The 25,965-nt window shown below is 36.7% G+C and overlaps 2 protein-coding genes across 5 annotated transcripts; one reads left to right on the top strand and one right to left on the bottom strand.

Annotated features, from left to right (window-relative positions):
• ampd3b (adenosine monophosphate deaminase 3b) lies at positions 1-19,616 on the top strand. 3 transcript variants are annotated; one of them, XM_047152871.2, is made up of 17 exons: positions 1-256; positions 513-602; positions 1,332-1,416; positions 8,092-8,314; positions 8,412-8,589; positions 9,967-10,132; positions 10,252-10,471; positions 10,778-10,907; positions 11,987-12,181; positions 12,271-12,402; positions 12,517-12,680; positions 12,776-12,902; positions 14,258-14,421; positions 15,458-15,578; positions 16,252-16,425; positions 16,517-16,627; positions 17,692-19,616. In XM_047152871.2, the coding sequence occupies exons 3-17, from the start codon at positions 1,332-1,334 to the stop codon at positions 17,869-17,871; spliced, it is 2,370 nt and encodes a 789-aa protein (XP_047008827.1). In that variant the 5' UTR covers positions 1-256; positions 513-602; the 3' UTR covers positions 17,872-19,616. The 3 variants fall into 3 exon arrangements, with proteins under 3 accessions (XP_047008827.1, XP_047008829.1, XP_047008828.1); XM_047152873.2 differs by lacking the exons at positions 1-256; positions 513-602; positions 1,332-1,416 and adding an exon at positions 4,118-4,260; XM_047152872.2 differs by lacking the exons at positions 1-256; positions 513-602; positions 1,332-1,416 and adding an exon at positions 5,172-5,317.
• Positions 18,353-25,841, bottom strand: rnf141 (ring finger protein 141). 2 transcript variants are annotated; one of them, XM_017466284.3, is made up of 6 exons: positions 25,714-25,841; positions 24,269-24,466; positions 23,911-24,019; positions 21,240-21,421; positions 20,078-20,185; positions 18,353-19,987 (listed from the first exon to the last, which is right to left on the bottom strand). In XM_017466284.3, exons 2-6 carry the CDS (start codon positions 24,403-24,405, stop codon positions 19,843-19,845), a joined length of 681 nt encoding a protein of 226 aa, XP_017321773.1. In that variant the 5' UTR covers positions 24,406-24,466; positions 25,714-25,841; the 3' UTR covers positions 18,353-19,842. The 2 variants fall into 2 exon arrangements, with proteins under 2 accessions (XP_017321773.1, XP_017321772.1); XM_017466283.3 differs by having other exon boundaries at positions 24,269-24,928; positions 25,714-25,832.
• Between the last annotated feature and the right edge of the window lie 124 nt (positions 25,842-25,965).

Below are 25,965 nucleotides of genomic sequence, written 5' to 3'. Positions count from 1 at the left end.
CCTTCCCTTTTTACAGCTCCTTCACACTGCCTTAACTGTTTCTCTTTGGGAAAACTTCTGTGTGAAGTTAACTAGCCAACTAACTACAGCAAGACTCACGGTGGCAGTCGCTCAGCCGAAACGAGGAGCTTGTCATAAAAGTCGGTTTGCAGAAAAACGGCAATATAGATGAATATAAACTGAAACTGATTACTTTTGCCCGGACCAATATGGCGGCGACGTTGACATATAATCCACTAGCAAATGCGGCATCTATGTATGTATATGAGTGAAGTTTCAAAATCTTGTTGTTTTTTTTTTTTCAACACTTTTGCAAGCAAACTGTGAAAAAAGGAAATAATTCAGAGGAAGAAACCTTAAACCACTCCCACAATGGCGTAACCGTAGGGCTTAAATGAAATTTTGTTGTTGGCTTTTTGTTTTACAAAACTAGCAGTGAGCGGGTTAAAAGTGTAGGACAGTCACTTGTAAAAGCTGATTCGTCCAAGGGTGGTTTATCTTCATTCCCACAGTACAGGCACAGGAACGTCTTCCTCAGAGTAGGCATACTCAGAGACGAAGAAATAGCACAAAGAACGAGAAACATCTCTTCACACCAAGATGTGAGTACACTTCAGCTTAACTCATTTCAGTTTATTTTTATTTCTATGTTTTGGGGGGCTGTAGTTTGTCTTGCTAGTGCACACATATATTCAGCTTTTACCAGTTTGCACTTTGTGAATAAACCCCAAACAATTTAACAGATTGTACATTTCTCTGTGCATGTCTCAACCTGCAGTTCACTACCGCTTCATACCAACTCTGCTGCACTAAACATCTAACTACTGAGATTAGCCTTAGCCTGGGAATCTACCAATTAATTAATTTTGGATGAAAAATTATGCTTGAATATTTGAATATCACGTGCAATGTCAGGAAACCAAACAGGACAGTTCAGTATCACACAGCATAGGACACAGACATGTCTTTTTAACAGATGCAAGAGATTACAAACGCATATGTAAACATGTTTGGGGGGGGGGACACAATTATGCATGCATTACACTACCTTTCTAGACAGTCAGATGCAACAGCTCACTTTATATATAGGCTTATAAGTCTTTGCACACAACAGGAAGCTGATCTGTCTGCAGTATCAGTTATGGTAGGTGCTAAATGGTAGAGCCAACATCACAACACAAGCAGTTTCCTTTTTCCTGTTTAGAGAAACAGAGAAAATGAAAGTTGGCCTTCCTTGGACTACTTCAGACAGTACGATGAATACTTCACGGTTAAAAAATCAAATAAATCAGCAATTTGTGTGACATTTCAATTCTCTGATCAAAAATCAGATGGACCCAAATGCACTAACCAAGATGAGGAGAAAGGCGACTCCTCTGCACAAGCAGCAGTCTACGCCGTCTGTTCTGGGCAAGGGTGAGTGCACAATCAACATCACTTACAAAATAGGCTACAGGTGGATTAGCACTCAGCACACACACACAAACTACACACTAGGCCATGACATTGTGAAGACTTTACACTGACATAATTATTATTGCAGCTAATTAATGCTATGCCTACACCTAAATCAAAGCCTAACCTTAAACTCAGTGACCAAAAAGAAAACGTATGGTTCTTTCAGGGTTTTTAAAAACATAAAATTTGCAGTAAAGAAAAAATCAGGACCCGTGCAATGACCCTGAGCTCAACACTCTCTCTCTCTCTCTCTCTCTCTCTCTCTCTCTCTCTCTCTCTCTCTCTCTCTCTCTCACTCTCTCACTCACACACACGCAAACCACAAACTAGGCCAAGCCATTGTAACACTTGTTAATCTTGTTAGTCAGAATGCACTAGTTCCACATACAGTACAGCACTGTTAACTGTTGTAGCATAAGTACAATAAGACATTCAAAATAAAGTTTCTACACCAACATTACAACACATCTAGACTTAGAACATGATCAGACAGAACACACAAATACAACATTATATAATATACAAAAGCAATTGAAATAACTTAACACAATGAATGATTCAAGTTTTTTCCCCAACTTCAACTGAAAATGCAATTTATAATGATTTCTCCAGTTTCAAAATTATTCAACTCCCTGAATAGAACCCTTCACAACAGCACAAATATGCAAAACAGGTGTTGTCTCAGGCACACCTGATACAACTTATCAAGGGTTTCATTAGTTGCACCAAGTGTGCTTGAGTTGGAACACATGAAAGACCTGAACTGGTTAGGTGCAGAAAATACATGAAATCCATTGACAGGGCAGAAAAAGGAAGTTATCAATGGCTGCAACCAGATTTCTGAGAAGGCACCTTGTGAAAAACCCTTGAGTGACTGCAAAAGACCTGGGCAAGAGGCACTGTTCAGTGAGCACAGTAAGGCGCATACTAAACACAAAAGGTTTCCATGCCAGAACTCCAAGACGTACACCACTACTGACCCAAAAGCACAAGAAAAGCCAGCTCAAAATCATACAAATAAGCTACCGAAGTTTGGGATTCTGTTCTGTGGAGCGATGAAACAAAACTGGAACGTTTCAGCACAATGGATCAGCGGTATGTGTGGAGGAAGAAGAATGAAGAAAGAACACTCTGTCCACAGTCAATCATGGTGGTGGCTCGGTGATGCTCTGGGGCTGCTTTGCATCCTCTGGCACTGGAAACCTGCAGCATGTGGAAGGCAAGATGGATTCATTGAAATATCAGGAAATCCTAGGCAAAAATGTCATGCCTTCTGTGAGGAAGCTGAAGCTTGGGTGTCATTGGACCTTCCAACAGGACAATGATCCCAAGCATACCTCAAATTCCACCAAGGCTTGGTTGCAGAAGAAGACCTAGAAGATTCTACAGGGAATTGATCCCCATAGAAAATCTCTGGTGGGATTTGAAGAAGGTGGTTGCAGCATGCAGACCCAAGGATATTAATGAACTGGAGGCCATTGTTCATGAGGAATGGGATAAGATTTCTCAGGAAGCTGGTGTCTGACTATGCATCTCGTTTGCAGCAGGTCTTTACAGCAAACGGTGCTCCACGAAGTACTAAAGATGCTTGCCATGAAGAGGCTGTATAATTTCGAAACTGGAGAAGTCATTAATAAGTTGCATTTTCAGTTGAATTTGGGGAACCACTTGAAGCATTCATTGTGTTGAACTATTACGATTGCTTTTGTTTGATTTGTTCATTGCAAACAGCTGAAAGTCTGTAAATTTTGACAATAAACCTGATTTGCAACGGGGGTTGAATAATTGTGATTGCAACTTTGTATATATATAATATAAAAAACTGGTCTGTCCATTACATGTAGGTGTAACACATCAAACAGTTTGTACAGTCAGTTGGTTTTGAACTGCATTTTTAGCACATTTTGAATAGGTAAAAATTTTTAATTGGCAGAGTTGAGTACAGTGTGTATAGTATGCTGAGGTGTAAATACAATTAATACAAAATGTTCCAAATGTTTGTCAGTGAATATAATGAAAAAATTGATTGGTATATAAAAAATATTATTTTACATTATTTATAATAAATGTGTACAAATAAACATGACTTAGGTCAATTTTCTAATTTCGTATTTTTCTCTCACAAAAGTGAGTCTGTAATCCTTAGTCATTATTATGGTATATCTCTTGTGCAATAAGGTATGCCTGGCTTAAGTGCTTAAGCTTCACAGTAAATAGTGTAACTGGTTTATCCGGAGCTGTTAATGTAGCGTACACATGCAAAAGTGTTTGTACAGTCAGTTATCTTGATGATGTTTAAAGCAGAATGCATGCATTTTTAATGTTGGCACACTATGGATAATTAAAATGTTATCTTACAAGTTGGCTAACTCACGTGAAAGGTTCAAGCACAATATGGTGTTGTTGCCGGGCTAAAATTGCATGCGTAAAAACACCTTTTTAAGCACATTTGAAGCTGCATACAATTTATTAATCCTTTTGTTCAAATGTCTCTGAGAACAACAAAAGCTCTGTTCTCAATTGTTGTTGAAAAAAAACGAGTAAATGATTAGTGTGTGAAGAGTTTGGACAGTGTAACAGAAGAGGGAGTGAGAGCTTGGCGTGGATTTAGTGGGATGGACAGGTACACAACCAAAGCTATGTGCTTAGGCGGAGTCTGATTTCTACCAACTGTTTCCTTGGAAGTACTGCAAAGGTCAGGAATAGCCATAAAGAGTCGCATAAAAAGACTTGGTCCCTGCAATCCTCTTACAAAACACTACAGTTGAAGACAAGAACCAACCTGTTCTACAATACACACAGGTAAACATGTTTCTGTGCAGAATATTACCTGGAGTTAATCTAGTCTTTTGCGAAGTAGCGTACCAGGAAATACTTTATACAACTCTGTGTTAATTTTAGACACTGAATTATTGGGCTTTAGAATGCATGCAAAGCTATTGCCACCTAGCAGGGCTATTATCAGCTTAGTACAACACTTCACTACATAAAAACAAGCAAGTGTTGGAAAGGTGTGTCAAGGTCATTTATTTTAAGCTCACATGTCATTGCGTTCTCTCCACAGGAGCTAAGCTAGCCTGTATGCAGCAGTAAACTCTGTGTCACTGTGTGCAACATAGTGTTATTCTTGGATATATTCAGTTCAGTTGTTTGGAGAGTAAATATTCTAAACTGGGTGAAAAGAAGTCATATTTGTAAACAGACATATATCGGGAGTGAGTTAATGTACCTGAAAAAGTAGAGGGGAAATTATCCATGCAAATAATTATATATCGCCTAGTGCCGTGGCTGATAGGTGCTAGCCTAACAATATGCAGTACCTAATGTTGGTCCTTTTGTTTTGTGTACTTGTGTTAGAGTTTTGTAAATTACAAATAAATCATGGTTTAACAGTGACCTGTATGTAATGGGTTAGAAAGCCAACTGCAGATAGATATTTGTCTTGATTACAATATTAATCAATTTGCTTGATTACGACACTATCATTTGCAGTATGTTAGGTATACTAGGTATATATAATCTAGTACATCAAGTCTCCACATGCCAATTCTCCCTTGCGCACAGTTCCAAACTCAGGAGGTCATGGAATTAGGTGCCAATATCCTCTCCAGCTTTTAACGCTCACGGCATTTCAATTTCCTGGTCTCCAATACCCACACCCCCCCAGCTGACTGCCAGTTGTGACCTGGGAATGACTCAATGTCCTGAATCGAAATAACACTGTCAGCCTCTTTAAATAGTGAAGGGGAAGGATACTCAAGACACTGAAATGCTAATACTGATTCGATGCACATTAGACCATAAGCACTGTGCATAAGAACTTCTCAAAACGAAACGATGGCAAGGGTGGCTTCAGAAGGTAAGAGACATAGTGTGTTTTCCTGCTTTAGCGATAATAGAAAAGCTTAAAGAGAATCACAGGAGTGAGTGGCAGTCAAAACTTCGAATATTGTTTAGTTCAGAGATGCTCAGGAGTGTCAGGTAAAAATTATTTTTCTTGAATGGGAGGATGACATTTTAAGGCTGCAACATTCCTCACTAATAATATAACCACCACAATGCACAATTTCATAAATCCAATTGAATTAAATGTATTTAGAATCCAATTGAAACAAATGTAAATACAGTCTGTTTTGAGCCGTCTATTTAGACTTCAAACATTGATTTAAAAATTTTTTTTTTGTATATTGGCTGTAATTTTGACCTGAGGTAAACTTGGAAATGAGCTCCCATCTGTTCTTGGGAACATGCAGAAGGCCCTCCTGGATGGGAACATCTCACAGTTCTGTCATGCCTCCTATTGGAGGTTACCAAGATTGTTGACAATGCGTCCAGTTACATGTCAACAAGTCAATAGAAAGGAATTTTAGCGTGAGGGCTTGGGCTGATTATAGTGCCAAGCCCTACGAGTGACCCATTTTTGTTGAACACACAAGTTGTGGAATGTGAAAAGATTTGCTAGATTTGAACTGTCATGGAAAATCAAAGACTTACTAAGTCTGAGGCACACTGATCATGGGGTGAAACTTAATCACAAGTACTAGACATGATGCTAGATAAACATATGCAGTATATAGTGGAACAGTGCCATCACTGTGCCCTAACAACAAACATTGCATTATCACATTATTACTCGTACAAGGTAAAATAGAACCAACTATGTTAAAGCACATTGTAAGAGTTACTCACTCAATTGTACTGTATACTATTAATCTACAAAAATGAAGCTAATGAAGGAGTATTTTTGTCTTTACTGATGAACAACTTATAAAGCTCAGTGCTGATTACCCAAATACTTGTTGTAATTTCAGATATACTATTTCCATTGCTCACATGAATGTGCTTTACATAAATAGTACATAAACACTTCTCAGAGTGGTCGCTGGTTACTCAGGCCATAGAGCAGAGAGCCAACTGCAATATTCAAGCTGACACATGAGAATCCACTGACCATTAGAGGGGATACTGTCTCCAATATGTGCTTGGTAATGTTTACAGTAACCTGACTAATATACTGCCAGGACACAAACTGAAACTTGAGCTTTGTCTGCAGGCATTTGATATGTACAGCCTTCATGTTATTGCATCATAAGCTTAGAAACCCACTTCAGTCTTTAGCTGACATTTGCTAGATTTAATAATCTACATTACATCTTTACTGGAGGGTTTTTGTTGTCCTATAATCATAAAGGTTGCCCTAATCCCAGGATTCCTATTCACATAACACTCATACAAAACACACTTAGTACTGTTTACTCTTCAACACCTGTATACTGTAATGATTTATAATATCACTATCTGGTGCCATCTAGAAGAGAACAGGTTCCGTTTTGAGTTCCTCATGCCGGGTACTCTCCTGGGCAAAAAAGAAAAGAAAAAAGAATAAGAAAAAAGGGCCCAAAGCCCAAAATTGCAAAAATATTAAGCTTTTAATGGTCTTAATAACAAATCATTGGTCAGAAAATTAGCAAGAATTAAACAAATAGTTAAAGTAACTTAGTATGGGATAGTGTTTCCCTTTGATTTCTTTATTATATTTAAGCTTTGAGTAAACTTGAAGACAGCAAATTTCTTTTAAAATTTTATTTAATTTATCTTATTTTAATTTTGTACACCCAGACATGTGTTAATTTGAATTTTACATCAAACATTTAAATCATTATCATGACCTTTGCGTACAAGAAGACTATATACAGTAATAGACTTTCTAGCTTTTTCCCGAAACTTTTCACTGAGCAAAACTAAAGAAGCAAATGGTGGCAGAGGAGGATTCAGGAGTGCATTTCTTTAATTTTTGCTAATTTTCTGAACAATTATTTGTTATAAGCTTTATATTTTGCCATTTTGGACTTACCCCATCCCCTTTTTTAGGGGTATATAGGAGGCAGGATCTGTTGCAGAATCATGAGAGTAAAGATTGTTTTTTGCAAACGTATTTAGGCCCTGTATTTTCATTGACATGCGCAGCTATGCCTTATTCAAGTGCAGAAGAAGGAATATAAGATGTAACCTTTAGCACAATATTTTATCAACCCTTTTACCCATTATTTTTTAAAATCTGCATTTACAAGTGATTACTAATGCATATTTCATATTAGAGTTGCTGTCACATGATCAACAAAGCAGAACACTTCGAATTTTTGCTTTTACACGTGGTGGGGCAAAAAGGTCATGAGTGTGATTTGCACATGCAGCTAGCAGCATACAGCTTATGCCAACAGTAAAAATAGATTCAAAGTGAAAATGCATATGTTAATATCATATTCACAAAATAAAACAAAACCATAAAGGCTAGCACAGTTTAATCTCAAAACCGCCACGCTTAATGTCTGGCTATAGTTTTGCATTAGCTTGTGCTGTAATAACACAACTGTCATAATTGTTTTCATCACTTCTCATATCTCAGTTATGGCGCCAGAAGTGTGATGTAAATAGGAACTCTGCCAGGAACTGTATAGTTCTTTTTTTAGAACATCTATGGAAATGTGCTTCAGTTCTCCATTAATCTTTAAAAAGCCTCTTAGAATTCTCCACAACATTTTTAAACTATTATACATTAACTATTAGAACTTAACTAAGAAATAGTTTGATTTTAGAGTCATTCCTTACTGTGCACCTGGATTTTTCTTGCAGACATGCCGCGGCAGTTCCAGAAGATGTCCTTCAGTGAGGTGGATGAGCAGGTGAAGCGGCTAGCTGAAAAGGTGTTTGCATCCGCACTAAAAGAGGAGAACACCAGAGATGCCATGTCTATGTTTACCGTGCCTGAGGATTGCCCCATCGGCCTCCATCAGGCTAAGGAGAGAGAGCTGCTCAAAGGGCTGGCTGAGGAACATTCTGAAGAGAGCATCAAAAGGTCACCGGACACTGAGACACATAAAGAAAGACCAGTTCAGTAATTGAGTTTGTGAGTTTATCAGGGAGTCATTTTGCTCTTTTTTGCCAAACTCTAGGAAGAAGAGTCTTAAGCTGATCCGCTCCCAGTCTATATCTCTTCAGATCCCCGGTGCGTCTGAGTGGGCCATGTCTGTAGTTGGTCCTCTCTTCACCCCAGAGACATCTAAAACTCCTTTCCCAAGCAATGTCCCAGAGTTCCAGAGAGTCACCATCAGTGGAGACTACTGTGCAGGGGTAGGAGCAGTCATTTAATTAGTTATTGCAGAGAATGGAATAACTTTTTTGCAGATAATAGTTATAGAACCCATATTTCAACTCTCCATTACAATGACCCAATGAGGATAAATCAATAGCAAAGAAAAATAAAACACAAATTATCTTCTTCAGGCCTCGCAAACCATAGAATTCTCATTAAAGTAGCATGTCACATGTGAAGACATCTGACTTAACAAATAACCAGTTATTGTAGCAAAGACATTACTTTTACCATTATCTTTTTTAAGAAATGCTACCTTTGTTTTTATATTGATTTAAATGACACAGCTATCCACAGTTTTTACCGTGCTCTATGACACTTCATGCAATGACTCATCATGCTATGACTTTATTTGTGGATAATATAAAAGTAATAAATTAAAATGTAAATAAAATAAATTGCAGACAATAACATGCACTTGCGGAGGTACTAAAACATTTCCAGTTGCTTATAGGTCACAATAATTTATTTATTTTTTTATTTATTTTTTTATTATAATTTTTTTCAAAGAAATATTTAGGAGTGTCTAAGTGATAGTGTTCATGTAAAATCAGCTCCCCAGACAAAAAATGACTCTCATGCCACATTTCTTAGGTACGATTATGCCAACCTAATCTTATTAACCGTGCCATCCCTGTCAGTTAAGGATTCCAGTGGTGTTTTGAGTCAATTTTAGTTCACACCTCCACTAACGGGGTGCTAATAGTGAACCTGTTTCAGTATTTGACCTGCTGCTCCAAATAATTCAGTTTCATTCCATTGCTGGTGAACCAAACATTGCGAAACAACTTTCAACAAACAATTCACAAACAAATTCAACTAATTTATGTGTCCTTGGCCAGACGAAACGTAGTAACAGCCTTTTGCCACTGATATCCTTATTTTTGATCCATTTTACACAAACTGTCTCTATTGATACTGATCTTTTCTTTCAACACACATCTCAGAGTCTGGCCAACATACAAGGTGTGCAACCTATAAGTACTGTATAATAAAGCACTGATTTGGGATATTCAACCATTTTTTTGGTACTGGAAGCTTAATATATACTTTGTAATCGGATTAATGCATTGTATATTTGGAAGGATGAAACAATAGGGACTGTTAACTCTTTTGATTCAATAATAATTTTTTATAGATTATATTATAATGTCATGTCTAAATGTTAGTTTAAAATCTAGAACACCAGCATTAAAATAGGGATCATCTATAATGTTTTATATTTGAGGATTTCAGACTGTTTTTCAGTAAAACCAAGGATAAACTCAACCCAAGAGTTAGTAAACAGAGTAGAAAATGCATGGAGTAATTTAGCATATAATTAGTGATGCAGTGTTCTTCATATATCATTCCAGATCACAGTTGAAGACTATGAGCAGGCATCAAAAAGCCTGTTGAAAGCATTACTCATAAGGGAAAAATATGCCCGTCTGGCATACCACCATTTTCCCAGAATTACTGCCAAGTTTATAAGGAGTGCCAGTAATGACACATGGAATGAAGATGATGATGTTTTGCCAGGTAGGTGTGCTACCACAAACTGTCAGAGCAGTTACAGTAGGATCAGTACTATTCAAACACTTTGTTTGACGGATGATATGTAGGCTTTTAAACGTGTTTGTAAATTATGATAATTACAGATAGCACTCCTTGCCCAAGTGAGGGTGAGGACCCATACAGTATGGAGGACATCCCTCAGAACTTGGACTACATCCTGAAAATGAAGGATGGCATCATATATGTGTATGATGATACGGAAGCTTTGAGTAAAGACAAACCACACAGTTTACCATACCCTGACATGGAGACCTTCACTATTGACATGACTCATGTCCTTGCCATGATTGCTGATGGACCAACGTAAGTACATCAAGCAAAAAGTAATGCTATCAAAACACTCATCTGTTATCATCTAGTTTTAAAACACAACCAACCAAGTATTGTAACTTTTATGTAAATCTTTAAAATTCACTAGATTAATCTACACTGTGTATATGATATGTACACACTGAGCACATCAGCCTGATGTCAAACTATACTATATATATATATATATATATATATATATATATATATATATATATATATATATATATATATATATATATATATATATATAATATAAAATATAAAATATAAAAAAATATATTTTTAATCTATTTTCAGGAAGACATATTGTCACAAAAGGCTTAACTTCCTTATGTCCAAGTTCTACTTGCATGAGATGTTAAATGAGATGGCAGAGCTGAAGGAATTAAAGTGTGTTCCACACAGGGACTTCTACAATGTCAGGAAGGTATGAAACAAAACAAATCTATCAAAAGAACTGCATTATATCACAAGGTGCATTCATGATCTCACATTTTTTCAAGTGTTCTTTTTCAAGTGTGTTTTGATTTCAAATGTGATTTCAAATGTGTGTTTAGTGTATCTAATTTTACTTACTGCTCCAAAGGTTTATTGGGGTAAAAAAAAAAAGCATGATGGAGTAAATAAATCACCTTGTGTGCATTCATTACATTCACGGCTATATTTCATACGCATTCTCTGTCACTGCTGATAAGGTGGAAATGAGGAAAAATATCAGCCAAAATGAAGCTCAAATGTAGAGAGTATTTAACTCTGTTTAATCACAAACTGAGATGACTGGCACTGATAGGCCGCACGAATATACATTTTGGTCAAGAAAGAAATTAGCCTTGTTTATTCATACCATTTTATTATAACCATTGGTGGTTCTATTGTGCTTGGTTCCACAAAAGTCCAAAATAATGTGTGCATGCCAAAAATGAAACCCTGAATTCAAGTATTTTTTTTTTTTTTTTTTGGATTTCTTTCCGCATTTTCCCCCCAAATCTCACCCACTCACTCATATGACAGATTCCAGCCCTCCCTGGTGAGGCAAACATGTCCTTCCTCTAAGACACATAAAGCTAACCTTTCAAACTCCTGCTCATGCAGCATCACAGGGCAGCGTAACACACTTGGAGGAAAGTGCTGTCTGCCCTTTTCCACAAAAATGAGCTCACAGATGCCCATAATGGCTAATGCTGTGATTGACAAGGGAGTGAGAGTATGCCATCCGTCCCACCCACAGAACACAGCTAATTTTGTCATAATTTGTCTAAACTTATCTTTAGACAATAGGACAAGTGCTTTCTGTTGCACCTTTTGGGAGTCCAAATTGATGTCTTTAATGGTGAAAGACAGGGGAGCTTAATCTTGCAAGCCATTTTCTACATGCCATCCCTGATATGAAACTTAACTGCACAAGAGATAACACTACCTGAAAAGGTCATTCATTAGATATGTATTGTCCTAACAAACAAGACTCTCAACTTGGTCCAAATGTGATGTGATTTTGATTATGTTCAGGTGGACACCCACATCCATGCAGCAGCCTGCATGAACCAAAAGCACCTGCTCCAGTTCATCCAGGACACATGTAATACAGAGGGAGATCGAGTGGTGATGGAAAAGGATGGGAAAAAGCTCACACTAAAGCAGGTGTTTCAAAATCTCCACATGGACCCTTACGATCTCACAGTGGATTCGCTAGATGTCCATGCTGTATGTACTCTTTTTACTGGCATTTTACTTTGTACAAGTATACAGTATTCTTTAGAATTGATATTGACTAACAATTTTTTAAATCTCAGGGCAGGCAAACGTTCCATCGTTTTGACAAGTTTAATTCCAAATACAACCCAGTAGGTGCAAGTGAGCTTCGTGAGATCTATCTAAAATCTGACAACTACATTAATGGAGAATATTTTGCACGTCTGTTAAAGGTAAATAATGCACTGACTCCAGTTATATACAGTAAATACTGTTTATGGAAAGTTAATTCTTTGCAACATGTCGTAAAGAATGTATTTGTATATCTATATTGTTACTGTTTATAGGAGGTGGCACATGGTCTGGAGGAGAGTAAGTACCAGTATGCAGAACCTCGTCTCTCCATCTATGGCCGCTCTGCCAGTGAATGGGAAAGCCTAGCAAAATGGTTCATACAGCAAAAGTTGTACTCGCCCAACCTAAGATGGATGATCCAGGTGCCACGGATATAGTAAGTGCAACAGGCCTATGGCTTCGATTTAGATCTTTATGTTGAGCCAGAACACTATAAAATTATATTACATAAAATGTATTTTTGTCATTCAGTGACATTTTCAGAGCCAAGAAGATAATTCCAAACTATGCCAAGATGCTTGAGAACATCTTCCTTCCTCTGTATGAGGCTACTGTTAACCCTCAGAAGCACAAGGAAATTCATGTTTTCCTGAAATATGTAAGTGCTGAATTTACAGTATTGATTAATGATTTGCACTTCATATTATTAGTACTGGTTAGTCACATTTTATTTAATGACAAGGTATGAAAATGTCAATTCAACATTTTACACAGTTATCTGGATTTGTAAACTAAACAAAAACTCCTGTTGAAAAAAGACTCAAGTGGATTGCCAGAATTAGCACTGAAGTCTCTGGAAGCAGACAAGACATTTATATAAACTAGCATTTATTTATATATAAGAAAACCACACATATAAAGAAATCCAAACATTAAAGTCCATAAATGAAGTTATGTGTAATAAAGAGGAATGACACTGGAAAAAAGTATTGAACATGCTAACTGAAATTAATTTAGTACTTAGTGGAGAAGCCTTTGTTTGTAATGACTGCTTAAAGACGTTTCCTGTATGAAGAAATTAATTGGCCGCAGTATTCATTTGTGATTTTGGTCCCTTATTCTAAATATATTGTCTTTAAATCTTGTTCAATTGGATTCAATTCAGGTGATTGACCGGGCCATTCTAACACCTTGATTTATTGTCTCTGAAACCAATTGAGAGTTTCCTTTGCTGTATGCTTTGGATCGTTGTCCTGCTGGAAGGTCCACCCTCATCTCATCTTCATCATCCTGGTGGATGGCAGCAAATTCTTTTCAAGAATCTCCTGGTAAAGAGCTCCATTCATCGTTCCTTCAATTATATGAAGTCCACCAGTACCATGAGATGAAAAACAGCCCCACACCATGATGCTTCCACCTCCAAACTTCACTGTTGGTATAGTGTTTTTAGGGTGATGTGCAGTGCCATTTCTTCTCCAAACATGATGTGTAGTATGACAGCCAAAAAGTTCAATTTTGCTCTCGACTGACCAGACTACACTCTCCGTGTACTTCATAGGCTTGTCCAAATGAGCTGTAGCAAACTTCGACATGCTTTTTCTTTAGTTATGGAGTCTTGCGGGGTGAGCGTGAGCAGTGGAGTGCCTTGCCTATTGTTTTCTCTGTGACGATGGTACCTACTGCCTCCAAGTATTTCTGGAGTGCTTTCTGAGTGGTCCTTGGCTCTTGGGCTACTCTTCTGACTATTCTTCTGACTCCCTGGTCAGAAATCTTGCGAGGAGCTCCTGTTCATAACCGGTTCTGACTGAGTGATGTTGCGTCCACTTGTGGATAATGGGCCCAATGGTGCTTACTGGAAGATTCAGAATTTTTGAAATACGTCTGTATATAATATATATATATATATATATATATATATATATATATATATATATATATATATATATATATATATATATATATAAAACACAAAAAAACATGCCCACTGAAAAAGTTCTCGCTATTCATCTGCAGGTGACAGGCTTTGACAGTGTGGATGATGAGTCCAAACATAGTGATCACATGTTCTCCTTTAAGAGCCCTAAACCAGAGGAATGGACCACGGAGGAAAACCCACCTTACAGTTACTACCTCTTCCATATGTATTCCAACATCATGGTGCTGAACAACCTGCGAAGGTAAATATTTAATTTTATTCAAAACCTTCAGTTCAGACAAGAAGTCAAGATTCATTCACAAGAGTTACCCCTGTTATAGTACTATTGCAATAATAATAATAATAATAATAATAATAATAATAATAATAATAATAATAATATGCTTAAACAAGTAAGGAATAAACTATGACAGGTTAATCAAGGAAAATCATCAGGGATGGGGTGGTATGATGCAGGGTGACGCTTTCAGTCAGGGTGTTATGATCCTGAAGTTGATTATTTTCCAATAACAACACATACCAATATGTGATTTATTCGTCTTATACCACAGGAATTTGCTAATGGTAGCAATTTTTTAAAAATTTATTAAAGGATGACACAGCATACTTTTGATCACCTGTTTATAGTTACATTTAATATTGTGGAATGTCCAAAAAACAAGTCTGTTCCTATTATCACTTACATTATAACAGCTATAAACAGTTATTTCCTCACCAGCCTCCCTTTCCTCACCTCTCACCCTTAAAGTTAATAAACCAAAAAAGCAGGTAACTTGTCAAGTTACAGAGAAATGGCAACGCCTCCCATCCTGAAAACAGTGTTGGAAAACTTGCTTAAAGTTACAGCTTTACTTCTGACTGTTACAAAGTGCTGACACCTGACACTCCTTCCAAAACTGCTAAATATACATCTCTTCACAGAAAACTTCACCACATCGATAATTAAACACATTTAAAATTAATGTGATGCATCCACCATATACAATCGGTTCCTATGTAAACTGTTATTATAGAAATTATAATGAACTTGAATGGGTGCATTAATATAAACCTGTGATATGCTTTGCAGTTGGTACTATTGTCAGAGCTGCTGTTGTAGCAAATTAATCAACACCACCTTCTTTTGAGATTAAACAGTGCATTAGTATTTTGTTTTGATATATTGATATCACTTTTTTGACCCAGAATAAATTATGTATTCTGGTCAAGGATATGTACAGTATGCATGTATGCCTAACTTCTTCTATATGCTAACAGCTTATCCTGTTATTTTGTAGGGAACGTGGCCTCTGTACCTTCCAGTTCCGTCCTCACTGTGGAGAAGCAGGCTCCATTACTCACCTGGTGTCAGCCTTCCTCACTGCAGATAACATCTCTCATGGCCTCAACCTAAAGTTTGTTAGTGCTTCACTCAAGACATATCTCAAGCGAAAAATGGCCTTATTCTGTTCGTAGATTATTTCTAGAAAGAAGCAAAATTAACACTTGAAATAAGCAAAATTATCTGCCAATGAAGTATGACAATTTCAATCTTGAAATGAGTAAAATATTTAGTAATTAGTTTAATAATCTAATCTAAAAAAAGAAGATATTTTACTTGCTATCATTTTTTGAAGTGAAGTGCCATGAATTCAGGTTTTTGTACTTTATTGCAGCCTGTTTTTATGCAAATGATGAATTTGTACCTAAAAATCATAATTTGAATAAGAACAGTAGAATGTTTTTTTTTTTAAATAGAAATATCAGAACAAAAGTCTCATACTAAGCTGAAGGTTGCATGCTGATAAAGGGAAGATCCCACAATAAGTGTTGAGGGATGATTAGAGATGATGAGAGAAATGAATTCTTCAAGCGATGACAGCACACGCTTTGTATGGCACTTTTTGGGTTGTCATCTTTTCTATAGATTATTAATATAGCAATAGTGCTGTTCTTTATTTTGATGATCCTAACCCTCTCAGAAATATTAGCAGAACATTTGAATACCAACAACTAACTAGTTAATTCCTTCACCTTTGAAATGTGTTAAATGTTTAAACTTTGCCCTCTTTCACCATTTTGACCTCCACAGAGTCCTGTTCTGCAGTACCTTTACTACCTTGCCCAGATACCAGTTGCCATGTCTCCTCTGAGCAACAACAGCCTGTTCCTTGAGTACTCCAAGAACCCACTAAGGGAGTTCCTCCATAAGGGCCTGTGTGTCTCACTGTCCACTGATGACCCCCTGCAGTTCCACTACACTAAAGTGCGTGTCTCTCACACCAGGATACCAGTAAAGTGACTCATGAAATAGTTAATGCTCACTTTTTCTTTCTTTTACATTTTGTGCTTAACAGGAGGCACTAATGGAGGAATATGCTATCGCAGCACAGCTGTGGAAGCTCAGTACGTGTGATGTCTGTGAGATTGCTAGAAACAGTGTCCTACAAAGTGGTATCTCACATCAGGTACACTGTTAGCATCATGTCTACCATTTTTCACACTTTTCACATCAGCATCTTAAGGGCATCATGTGTACGGTCTTCTTTGGAGATTTAATGATTCTAGCTCTCTCTATTGGGAACCTTATTTGAGAGGGAAACCCTCTGTTGTATGGTTGTATGACTCCTTGTAGAGTTTTTATTTTATCATAATTTTTTTATTGAAGTGTAGCATTTAATTATAATACGTCAGTTCTGGACTACAAATGAAAATGAATGTGTAACAATTGATCCTAATGCAACAAATATTGATCTTGATATGGGTTTGATCAGACGACAGAAGATTCCATTTTAAAAGTTTTATTCCTCAGTAATTATACCACAGCAATTTGCCAATACTAACAATTTGTATGTATTGACGAACAACACTGTACCTTTTTTGGTTACAGTATATAGCATAATTAATGTTGTGGAAAGTTTGTGAAACATGGTAGTTCCTGTTATCACTTCTGTTACGGCTAAACACCGCCCTTTTTTTCTCTCTCTCTTTTGAAATAATAAGCGCAATGTCCACCAACCTGAAGAATTTCTTATGTTGTAAAATGTTTTTGCAAATTTACCTGATTTTTATACAATTCTGGAGACACCAGAGACTATAACCAATGATTACAAACATTTTAAAATCTGTTTATGTAGATTGTCCACCATATGAGTCACTCTAAGTTGTTGCTATAGAAACGATAATGTATTAGAGCAAGTGTATTAACATACATTTAACCTGACAGCCAGAAATATTGCCTGCGTTGTACTGTTATACGAAATTAATCAACACCTTTTGACCAATCAGAATCAAGCACTCAGTAGCATTATGGCATAATATTCATCAGAGAAACTGAGAAAAGAACTAATTATTTTTCATTTCTATTTTCTTTTTGCACTTTATGTTAAGCAAACTTGTTCATGCCTAAACATACCCTGCATTACTGTTATGTTACTCCCTCACATGTACAGCTTTACAGTGTTCTGATTAATGTTTACCTGTTTTTATTTATTTTTTATATCAGTATATGAATTTCTGTCATCTCTAACAGGAAAAGAAACATTTCATAGGTGAGAACTACCTACAGGATGGACCAGAAGGGAACGACATCCGCCGTACCAACGTGGCCCAGATCCGCATGGCCTACAGGCATGAGACCTTGTGCAATGAGCTCAGCTTCCTGGTGGATGCAGTTAAGACTGAGAGCACACTGACTGCACAGACAGTGTGAATATACTGGAATTTACAGCACACATAGAAGCCAAACTAGAAAACCAGGAAGCATGAAACATATGGTTTGCATAAAACAGGCTCAATACATACAACACATCACTTAGTACCTTGTTAAACTTTTGGGTGGTTAAAAACTCTTGTCAAAAGTGGGACAATGCGTTATCTCTTTTATTCTGTGCCGCTTTTCCCCCCACCACATGAGAAGCACAGCATTTGCATAATATTGTGAATGTAACAGTTTCAGGACCAGGGCACATAACTTTTTTTTTTTTTTTTTTTTTAGCTTGCTTGCTTGTGTGTGTGTTTGCGTGCATTTCTTTTTTCATCCACTGGTGCCTATAGGGATCTGAAAACTGCCAGGCAGCAAACTTTTTTTTTTCTATTACAAGAATAAAGTTTCATACTTGTCTAAAAGTATGTTCTAATCTTTGACAAATTACACAGCACATTACATATTTTAATGAATATTTCTTTACAAATGTATTTGAAGGTTTTTTTATTCTATAAAAGATACTTTTATTGATATAGCTCAATATTGTTGTGGAAGAAACAGGTTAACAGCATAATGAGCTCATAAGTGTTTAGACATTTAAAAAGTTTAATTATGAGGATTATAATCAAGAAAAATATACATCTAGTGTGCTGCTCTTATATTATCATATCACAGGTCATACATGGCAAACCAGAAAATGTATATTAAATAATTGACTGCAAAATTAACAGGGCAAAAAAAGATACTAGTCCTATTATATAAGTAAACATTTTAAATATCCCCAGTAGCTATAAATGCTGAAATCTTTTCACATTATATAGACTAAATCAAGCAAATTTTTGTTAGCTTAAACATTTATCCTAGTCACCACTAAATAACTGACCTATATGAAAACACTTATTATATCCCAGAACACCTTATTTAAGCAGCCTTACAAATCTTAGTAAGTTCACCAGAAGAAACAAGGTGTCTAATGCAGAACTCTCAGTAGATGCACTTCTATTCAGCCTACAAACTTACAAACTTAAGTGACTTCCAACACTTCTGAGAAATAAAAGAAAACATTATGCAGTTGTACATTCTCAAAACAGTCACTAGCACCACGGAAGGTAGCTAGAACCATTTCTTTTCATTCAGCCCTATACACAACCAATGAGAGATTCAAAAATAAGCAGCAATTAGTCAATACATTTCACACAATAAAACTTTTCTAGTGAAGTTGAACAAATCAAATATCTAAATGACAATGGGCCTCATTTATCAATAATTAAGTAATATTTTGTGTAACTCTTTTTGCAAGCCAGACAAAAAAACTAAATAAATCCTGCCAGATGTGCAAAAGTTTCAGTAGTTTTCGTCAAGTGCATATATTGATGAATGCAAATCACCCATAAAGTGCGAAGTGCATTCATGGCACAGCTGATTTGCATTTAGTGATGCCCACAAAACTCCATAAAAGGCAAAGCTCACAGTGAGCTGAATACAACAAAAGAAAAAGTATATGAATAAAGAACACCTCCTTAGTGCTGCATGTGCTAAATCTATCCAGTAATGCAGATAAGCCACTGAAGTATGTCAGATACCGTGAGCACACACTAACTCTGTCTCCTTTTATATGGCAGTATTTCTTTTGTTCTTATTGAATAGCTAGTCTTATTTGTCTTAATTTATGGGTTTGTTTTGGATAGCTTTCACTAATATGTCACTAATATGAAATGTACAAGATACGAACAAATTTTCAAACTAACTGGTCTTTCATGAATAGCAATTTTTTTCATAAATGCTCCTGCGAATGATTTACTAATATCTTAGTATGTATCCATCTTGATAAATGAGGCCCAGTGAGTGGTTATTGCTGCCTGTATATAAGACAAAGATCACGTCAATAACCTACATCATTCAAAACAGCGTCTTTCAGTCAGTAAATCAGACTAATAATGAGAGACAGTGAATGTAGAAGTAATGTAGTGCTTCAAATTAAGGTCTGTGAGGGTGGCCAGCCTCATCAGCTAGATTGAGAATGTAGCTGGCTATGTCCTCCTCTGTAGGCGCGTCAGACATTACCCATGGTTCATTGGCAGCAGTCAGCTGGATCCGGCAGATAGGACAGTTTCGACCACTCCTACAACACAAGGATGGCAAAAGAAGCATGAGTCACACTCTGAACTAGTCTCACAGACAGATAAACACTCAGCTGACAACTTGTACATACCACTTATCAATACATTTCTGACAAAAGCTGTGAGCACAAGACAGAATAAGATCTGCTTTTCCGTCCATACAGATACAGCACTCTTCCTCATCCGTCAGCTGCTTCACCCTGTAAAATGATCATGTGATATGGTAAGGAATACAACACGTCGGGTTTGTTGGTATAGGAAATCAACAACAATGATGATCATTACCACCCCTAAGTTGATTATTTTCCCATAACATGTCATGAAGTGTTATATTACTTTTATACCACAGCAAAGATTACAATTTTTAATTCATGAATTTTAATTCAGTGCTGACATTGGAGACTCCTTCCATAAATGTGAGCTCTACTGCATCAATGATTATACCATTTCCTTTGTCAAGTAACACCATAGTTTTTAAAACTTGTTCATTATTAGCTTTAGAAGACATGGAGCGACCACATATATATAGTGTATAGTGGTAACACTGTCCTATAAAAATAGATAATTTATTAAAATGAGCACATTAATACTACAGTGTCCCCAAAAGTCTCCACACACAGGGGAAATTAACACTTTTTAGTGTTAATTTTAGTGTCAAATGTGTTCCAAACATTTTCATGCTTAGTTTATATTATCTTATTTTTTCAGATAGCTTTTAAGGATGCCTTTGACAAAAAGAACGTATTCAAATCATTCTCATGGCTGGATCTAGAAGCTCTCACAAGCTGTCACAAGGGTGTGATGAACTTTAACAGGAAACATGGAAAGCACATCAAACATGACGCTGATTCCAAACTTATTAACAAATTCAAAAAGACTGGAAGGGTTGTGGACCAACTGAGAAGTGGACATCCACGAACATCGACTGATGAAGGCTTAACCAACATGGTGCTGGTGAACATAATCCCCTATGTATGGAGACTTTTGCGACACCATGTATTGTCAGAGACGTGCTGTTATAGAATATTAATCAACACCATTTGACCAATCCAATTTTAGAATTCAACTGTGCTTTGGTATAAGAGCAAGATTAATCATGTCACCCAGCTCAAATCTACAGAACCAGTAAAATGTAAATGGTATCAATTTAAAATATGAATGAGTATTATAAGTGAGTGACATCTATACAATCTTGGCCTGTCTGTAAGAAAGTCTTATTTTTGGCATGGTAGTTTGTGATGATTTTTACTGTACCTGCCCATCCACATGCTGGCCTGACAGGAGCCTGCAGAGAAAAGTTGTCCAGAGGAACACTCCATACTGCCCTCTGCTGCCAGCACTTCAGCTGCTTGGCTGGTGATGTCTTTGTAGAGCTGAATAAACTGATACAGGTTCATAATGCGTGACGCTTCCACCATACCATCCTCCTTATTTATCTGTATTTAGGTAGAAAGTGTACAAATATTCCACTTGAGCATGAGGCACAAATAATCATGGATAAAACCAGAACAATTCAACTTTGGAATGGAACAATTATAGGACTAGTGTGATTAGAGGAAGTGAAGTTATTTCAAATGCAAATATGGAAGAATTTTTTATTTATTTATTTATTTTTTTAAATGAACAACAAAAACTGTCTACAACTACACTACACTCACAATTACAAAGCAATTTCAGTTCAGCAGGATTCGTTTTAGTGTTGAATACAAACAATTCTACCAGTGAATCCAAAATCTTTTTCTTTTTTTTTTGCCAAAACTGACCTGAACTGAAAGCTTTTGATGTGTGGTGATCATACCTGAATAGTTTAATATTAAGTATCAAGATTACACTTTTAGTGTCAGCTAGATCTCTTTTTTTTGTCTCATTTTACCTGTAATATTTATTTATTTATTGAATTTTCAGCATTATTACAGGTTCTTCAAGACATTCATCAATGAAGAACACTAAATTATTTTGCTGTTACAATAAAATGTCAATACTAATTAAACCACAATTTAAAATAAACAAAATTTAAAAACATACAGTATTAAGATATACAGATTACTAACACCCCATATTACAAAGGTAATTTCTAAAATCCACAATCATTTAGAAGTCTACACATATAGGGAATGGGTGCTGTCCAATTTCTCTGAGTTTGACATCTTGGGATTGTGAGTTTATTTGAGTTCCTTGTCTGGCAACCTGTAAGCTCCTCCCTGACTGGGGTAGACAGTCTCTGAAACTAGACTTTCTGGTAAACTTAGCTTTGCCAGAAAGCTAAACTTAGCTTTCTGGCAAAGTCAAGACACAGTTGAATTCGTCTGTCTAATAGAGTGCACAGTCCAAGGAGACAGAGAGCATCCGAGTACCCTAAATTCCTTTGACCAAGTACAAGTTTACAGACCCATTTCTGCACAATTTCCACCCTTTTAACTTGTGAAAAAGAACTGTGCCAAACAGCATCTGCATACTCTAGCACAGGGCGCACGCACATATCCTGTATAGATTGTAACCAGTTCAGGGTCTCAGACACCACATTTCTTTAACTGACGGAGAACAAAATGCTTTTTGTTGGCCGAGGTCAACATGTGATCCACTTGATTATGCCACAAATCACTATGGATGGTGACTCCCAGAACTTGAACAACATCACAGACTTCCAAGACGTACTGTTCAATAAAGAATAATTGCCAAGCTGCTACCTGTCTCATACTACTGACATGTAAAACCTTGCATTTCTTGGGGTTGAGATTAATTTTGTGCTACTCAAACATCTACCCAAACGTCAATGCCAATGTCAGGTGGAGGGTACAGGGTAGTTGAGGATTCCACCTCTGAACCATGTTCATGTCATTCACATATTTCCAGTGGTCTATTTCGTCCTGAATTGCACTGTTGATTAGTGCTAGAAAGATTATGGGCCCTAATATAGTCCCCTGTAGGACTCCACATGAGGGGTATTCCCAATCAGAAAAATATCCCTGATAACGCACTTTCTGACGACGGTTGGTCATAAAACTACAAAAACATGGAATAAGGCCAGGTCTCACTCCAAGATCAAAAAGGCTCTGTACTGCTACCGTATGGTATACAGCATGAAATAATCAATTAAACTGACTAGACTACTTGTTGTGGAATGGTTTTGTCGACTGCCAAACTGCACATGATCTAGATTTCTTGTAATATCATTCAAGATCCAGTGCGCAGCAAATTTACAAAACCACCTCTCTCTGCACATAAGCATGAGGCAGCCATCTTAGGCGCCACCTAGAGGTCAGCGTTGGCATTGAAAAAAAAGTTAATCTAACAATTATACACACCTGAATGACAGGTATGTCTCATTTTAAGTCACACCACCTCTCATGAATCAATATCACCTGAAAATGATTCTACCTCGTCATTATTTAGATTCATATGGTTTGGAGTTAATATGATAAGAATACTGGCTTGCCTAATAATTGTGCACACCTTGTAGTTTAAACAGAAAGAGTATTTTCAGATGTGGTCAGAGGGCTCAATTCAATAGTCAGAACAAATTTAAATCCACTGTGATTCGCATTTTTGCCTAATAATAGGCAGGCCTCTTTACTGTTCATAATCATATTCATTTGATCAATGTATTATTTATTCAAAGCTGCTCACAAATATACACAAGTAAATCAATTTGCATTTGAATGTCTTGACTTTAATTTCGATCAAGCATTTCATCTCATCTGCAAACCACAATATTGTTTTTCCATTTTAAAACTTGAAACAGGAAGTAACGAGGCAAGTCTAACCACTCGTGTTATTCAATGCCTCAATTGTAAGTTGATCCTGACATGACGTAACCCCCAGACCACCATGTTCATCTTTAAGTTTGTTAAAATGGTATGAGTTAAAATGCCCTACATTATGAATAAAATAAGGAGGAAAAGTTTGACAAGTTTATTATATTCACCTTAGTGCACACTATCCTTACAGCCACTTTCCACAGAGCAGACGCATCAGATCCGGGCTGAACTTCAAAGAGGAGATGCTTTGGTTGGCCAATTGCCAGCTTAGCAGTTCTAACAATGAAAAGAGAATAAGAGTTATTTAGTCATTTTGAAGAAATTAAGAAACCGTATTGAAGCACAAAAAGTAACTGCAGAGTCTGGCCATGTTACATTCATCCAGGTGTGCAGTAAGGTGCTGCTATTGGAGAATGCTGATATTTTTTTTGTCCACGGAGCTTATGAAAAAGCAGATAAATGCACTATTGAAATTAAGTAATAATACATTTATTCTGATATAATATGAACAGAACTGCAGCTTACACTTCATTCAGCTCTGCTATATGGGCCAGAAACTCCTCGTAGGTGAGATAGCTACTATCCCGCACTAATCCGGCATGTTTGAGTAGCTTCTCGGGAAGCTTGCCCATCGCAGCCTGACCAGAGATTTGCTGGCCCATCTCAGCTCCACAAGGAGGAACACGCAGAGAAAACACGACACCTCATTCAGTGCTCAAGGCCCTGCAGAAAAACAAACACACTGCAATAAAACAGGAAATAACTGCAAAGCCAGTTACAGATTAGGTGTAGAACAGCCTGAAAAAAGACAGAATTTATGGTACTGATTAGTATTACGGCCCAGTATCAAGGTTTTGGGAATTTTTAGGTATCCTCTTAGATCAGAGCTGTTGTCACTGCTATTTAGTGCTGCTGCTTCACTGCTCCAGAGTCCCTAGTTTCATCTTCAGCTTGGGTTACTTGTTTCACTTGTTCTCTCAGTGCCTGTGTGGGTTTCCACCCACCGCCCAAAAACATACCAGATGACAGACTGGCTACTCTAAATTGGCCATAGGTGTGAATGTGTGTGAGCACGGTGCCCTGAGATGAACTGGTGTCTCATCCAAGGTGTGTTCCTGAGTCACACCCAGTGTTCACGGGACAGGCTCCTGATCCGCCATGACCCCGACCAGGATAAAGCGCTTACTGAAAATGAATGAATAAATGAATGAACATGTCTATTCATCTTAAAAGGGGTCATTATGAGCCTTCATTTGAGTATCAATATAGAAACTCTAGTCGTGGGCACCTCTGTTTTGAAAACAGTGTAATATATTTTAAGATGACATTTATCTATTTATATCAGCTAAGGATTTTATATCAGTATATATATATATATATATATATATCAGTAAAGGATCATGCTAAAATATACCATCACCTCGGTCATTTCACCTCTAGTATGAATGGTTTATAGAATTGATTGACGGATTGGTTGTTGTTGTTTTTTTGTTGTCAGAGGATTACACTTATTATTATTATTATTATTATTATTATTATTATTATTACTTATGCATTAATTTATTTTTATCAGAAAATAATACCTGAAACATCAATATGGTGGCATTTCGGATAATAACAAACTCGTGCTAACTTCACTGACTTGCTATGTTCCACCTGAGTGTTACAATGAACTTTGACTATAACACCTGAATAACACTAGAAATGACCAGCTAGCTACAACTTTTATTCAGATCACCTAGACGACGTCGTAATGCAAACTGTATCTCAATAAAGTGTTTATAAAATATGCCCAAAAAGCACTATTAACGATAACATATTTACCCTTTAACTCGATTTAAACGCGAGTAGCGCAATGATACGAACTAGCAAGATAACAATATAACAACTACGAGCAATAAAAATATTAAACTTAATTCCATACGGGAATTATAAATATGATATGTTGATATAAATAAATTAGTGCTGACCTGTTGACATATGTTTTATCCAAATCTTTATTCGGGATTTTCTTTAACGCGTAGCTAGCCACTTTTAATGATAAACACTGACGCCTAATGATGACGTAAGGCGGGCGAGGGCTAAATAACAAATGCCTCCCAATTGAACACATAGTGCACTAAAGTGTGTGTAGCAGTCTATTTCATTCCCTGTATGAAATAGTACACACACACACACACACACACACAGTACTGTATAAATAGTTTCTATTAGCGTGAAAA

This window comes from Ictalurus punctatus, chromosome 4, assembly GCF_001660625.3.
Source record: "Ictalurus punctatus breed USDA103 chromosome 4, Coco_2.0, whole genome shotgun sequence".
Classification (NCBI taxonomy): domain Eukaryota; kingdom Metazoa; phylum Chordata; class Actinopteri; order Siluriformes; family Ictaluridae; genus Ictalurus; species Ictalurus punctatus.
Note: the sequence above shows the minus strand (reverse complement) of the source record. Positions and strands in the feature narration are given on the sequence as shown.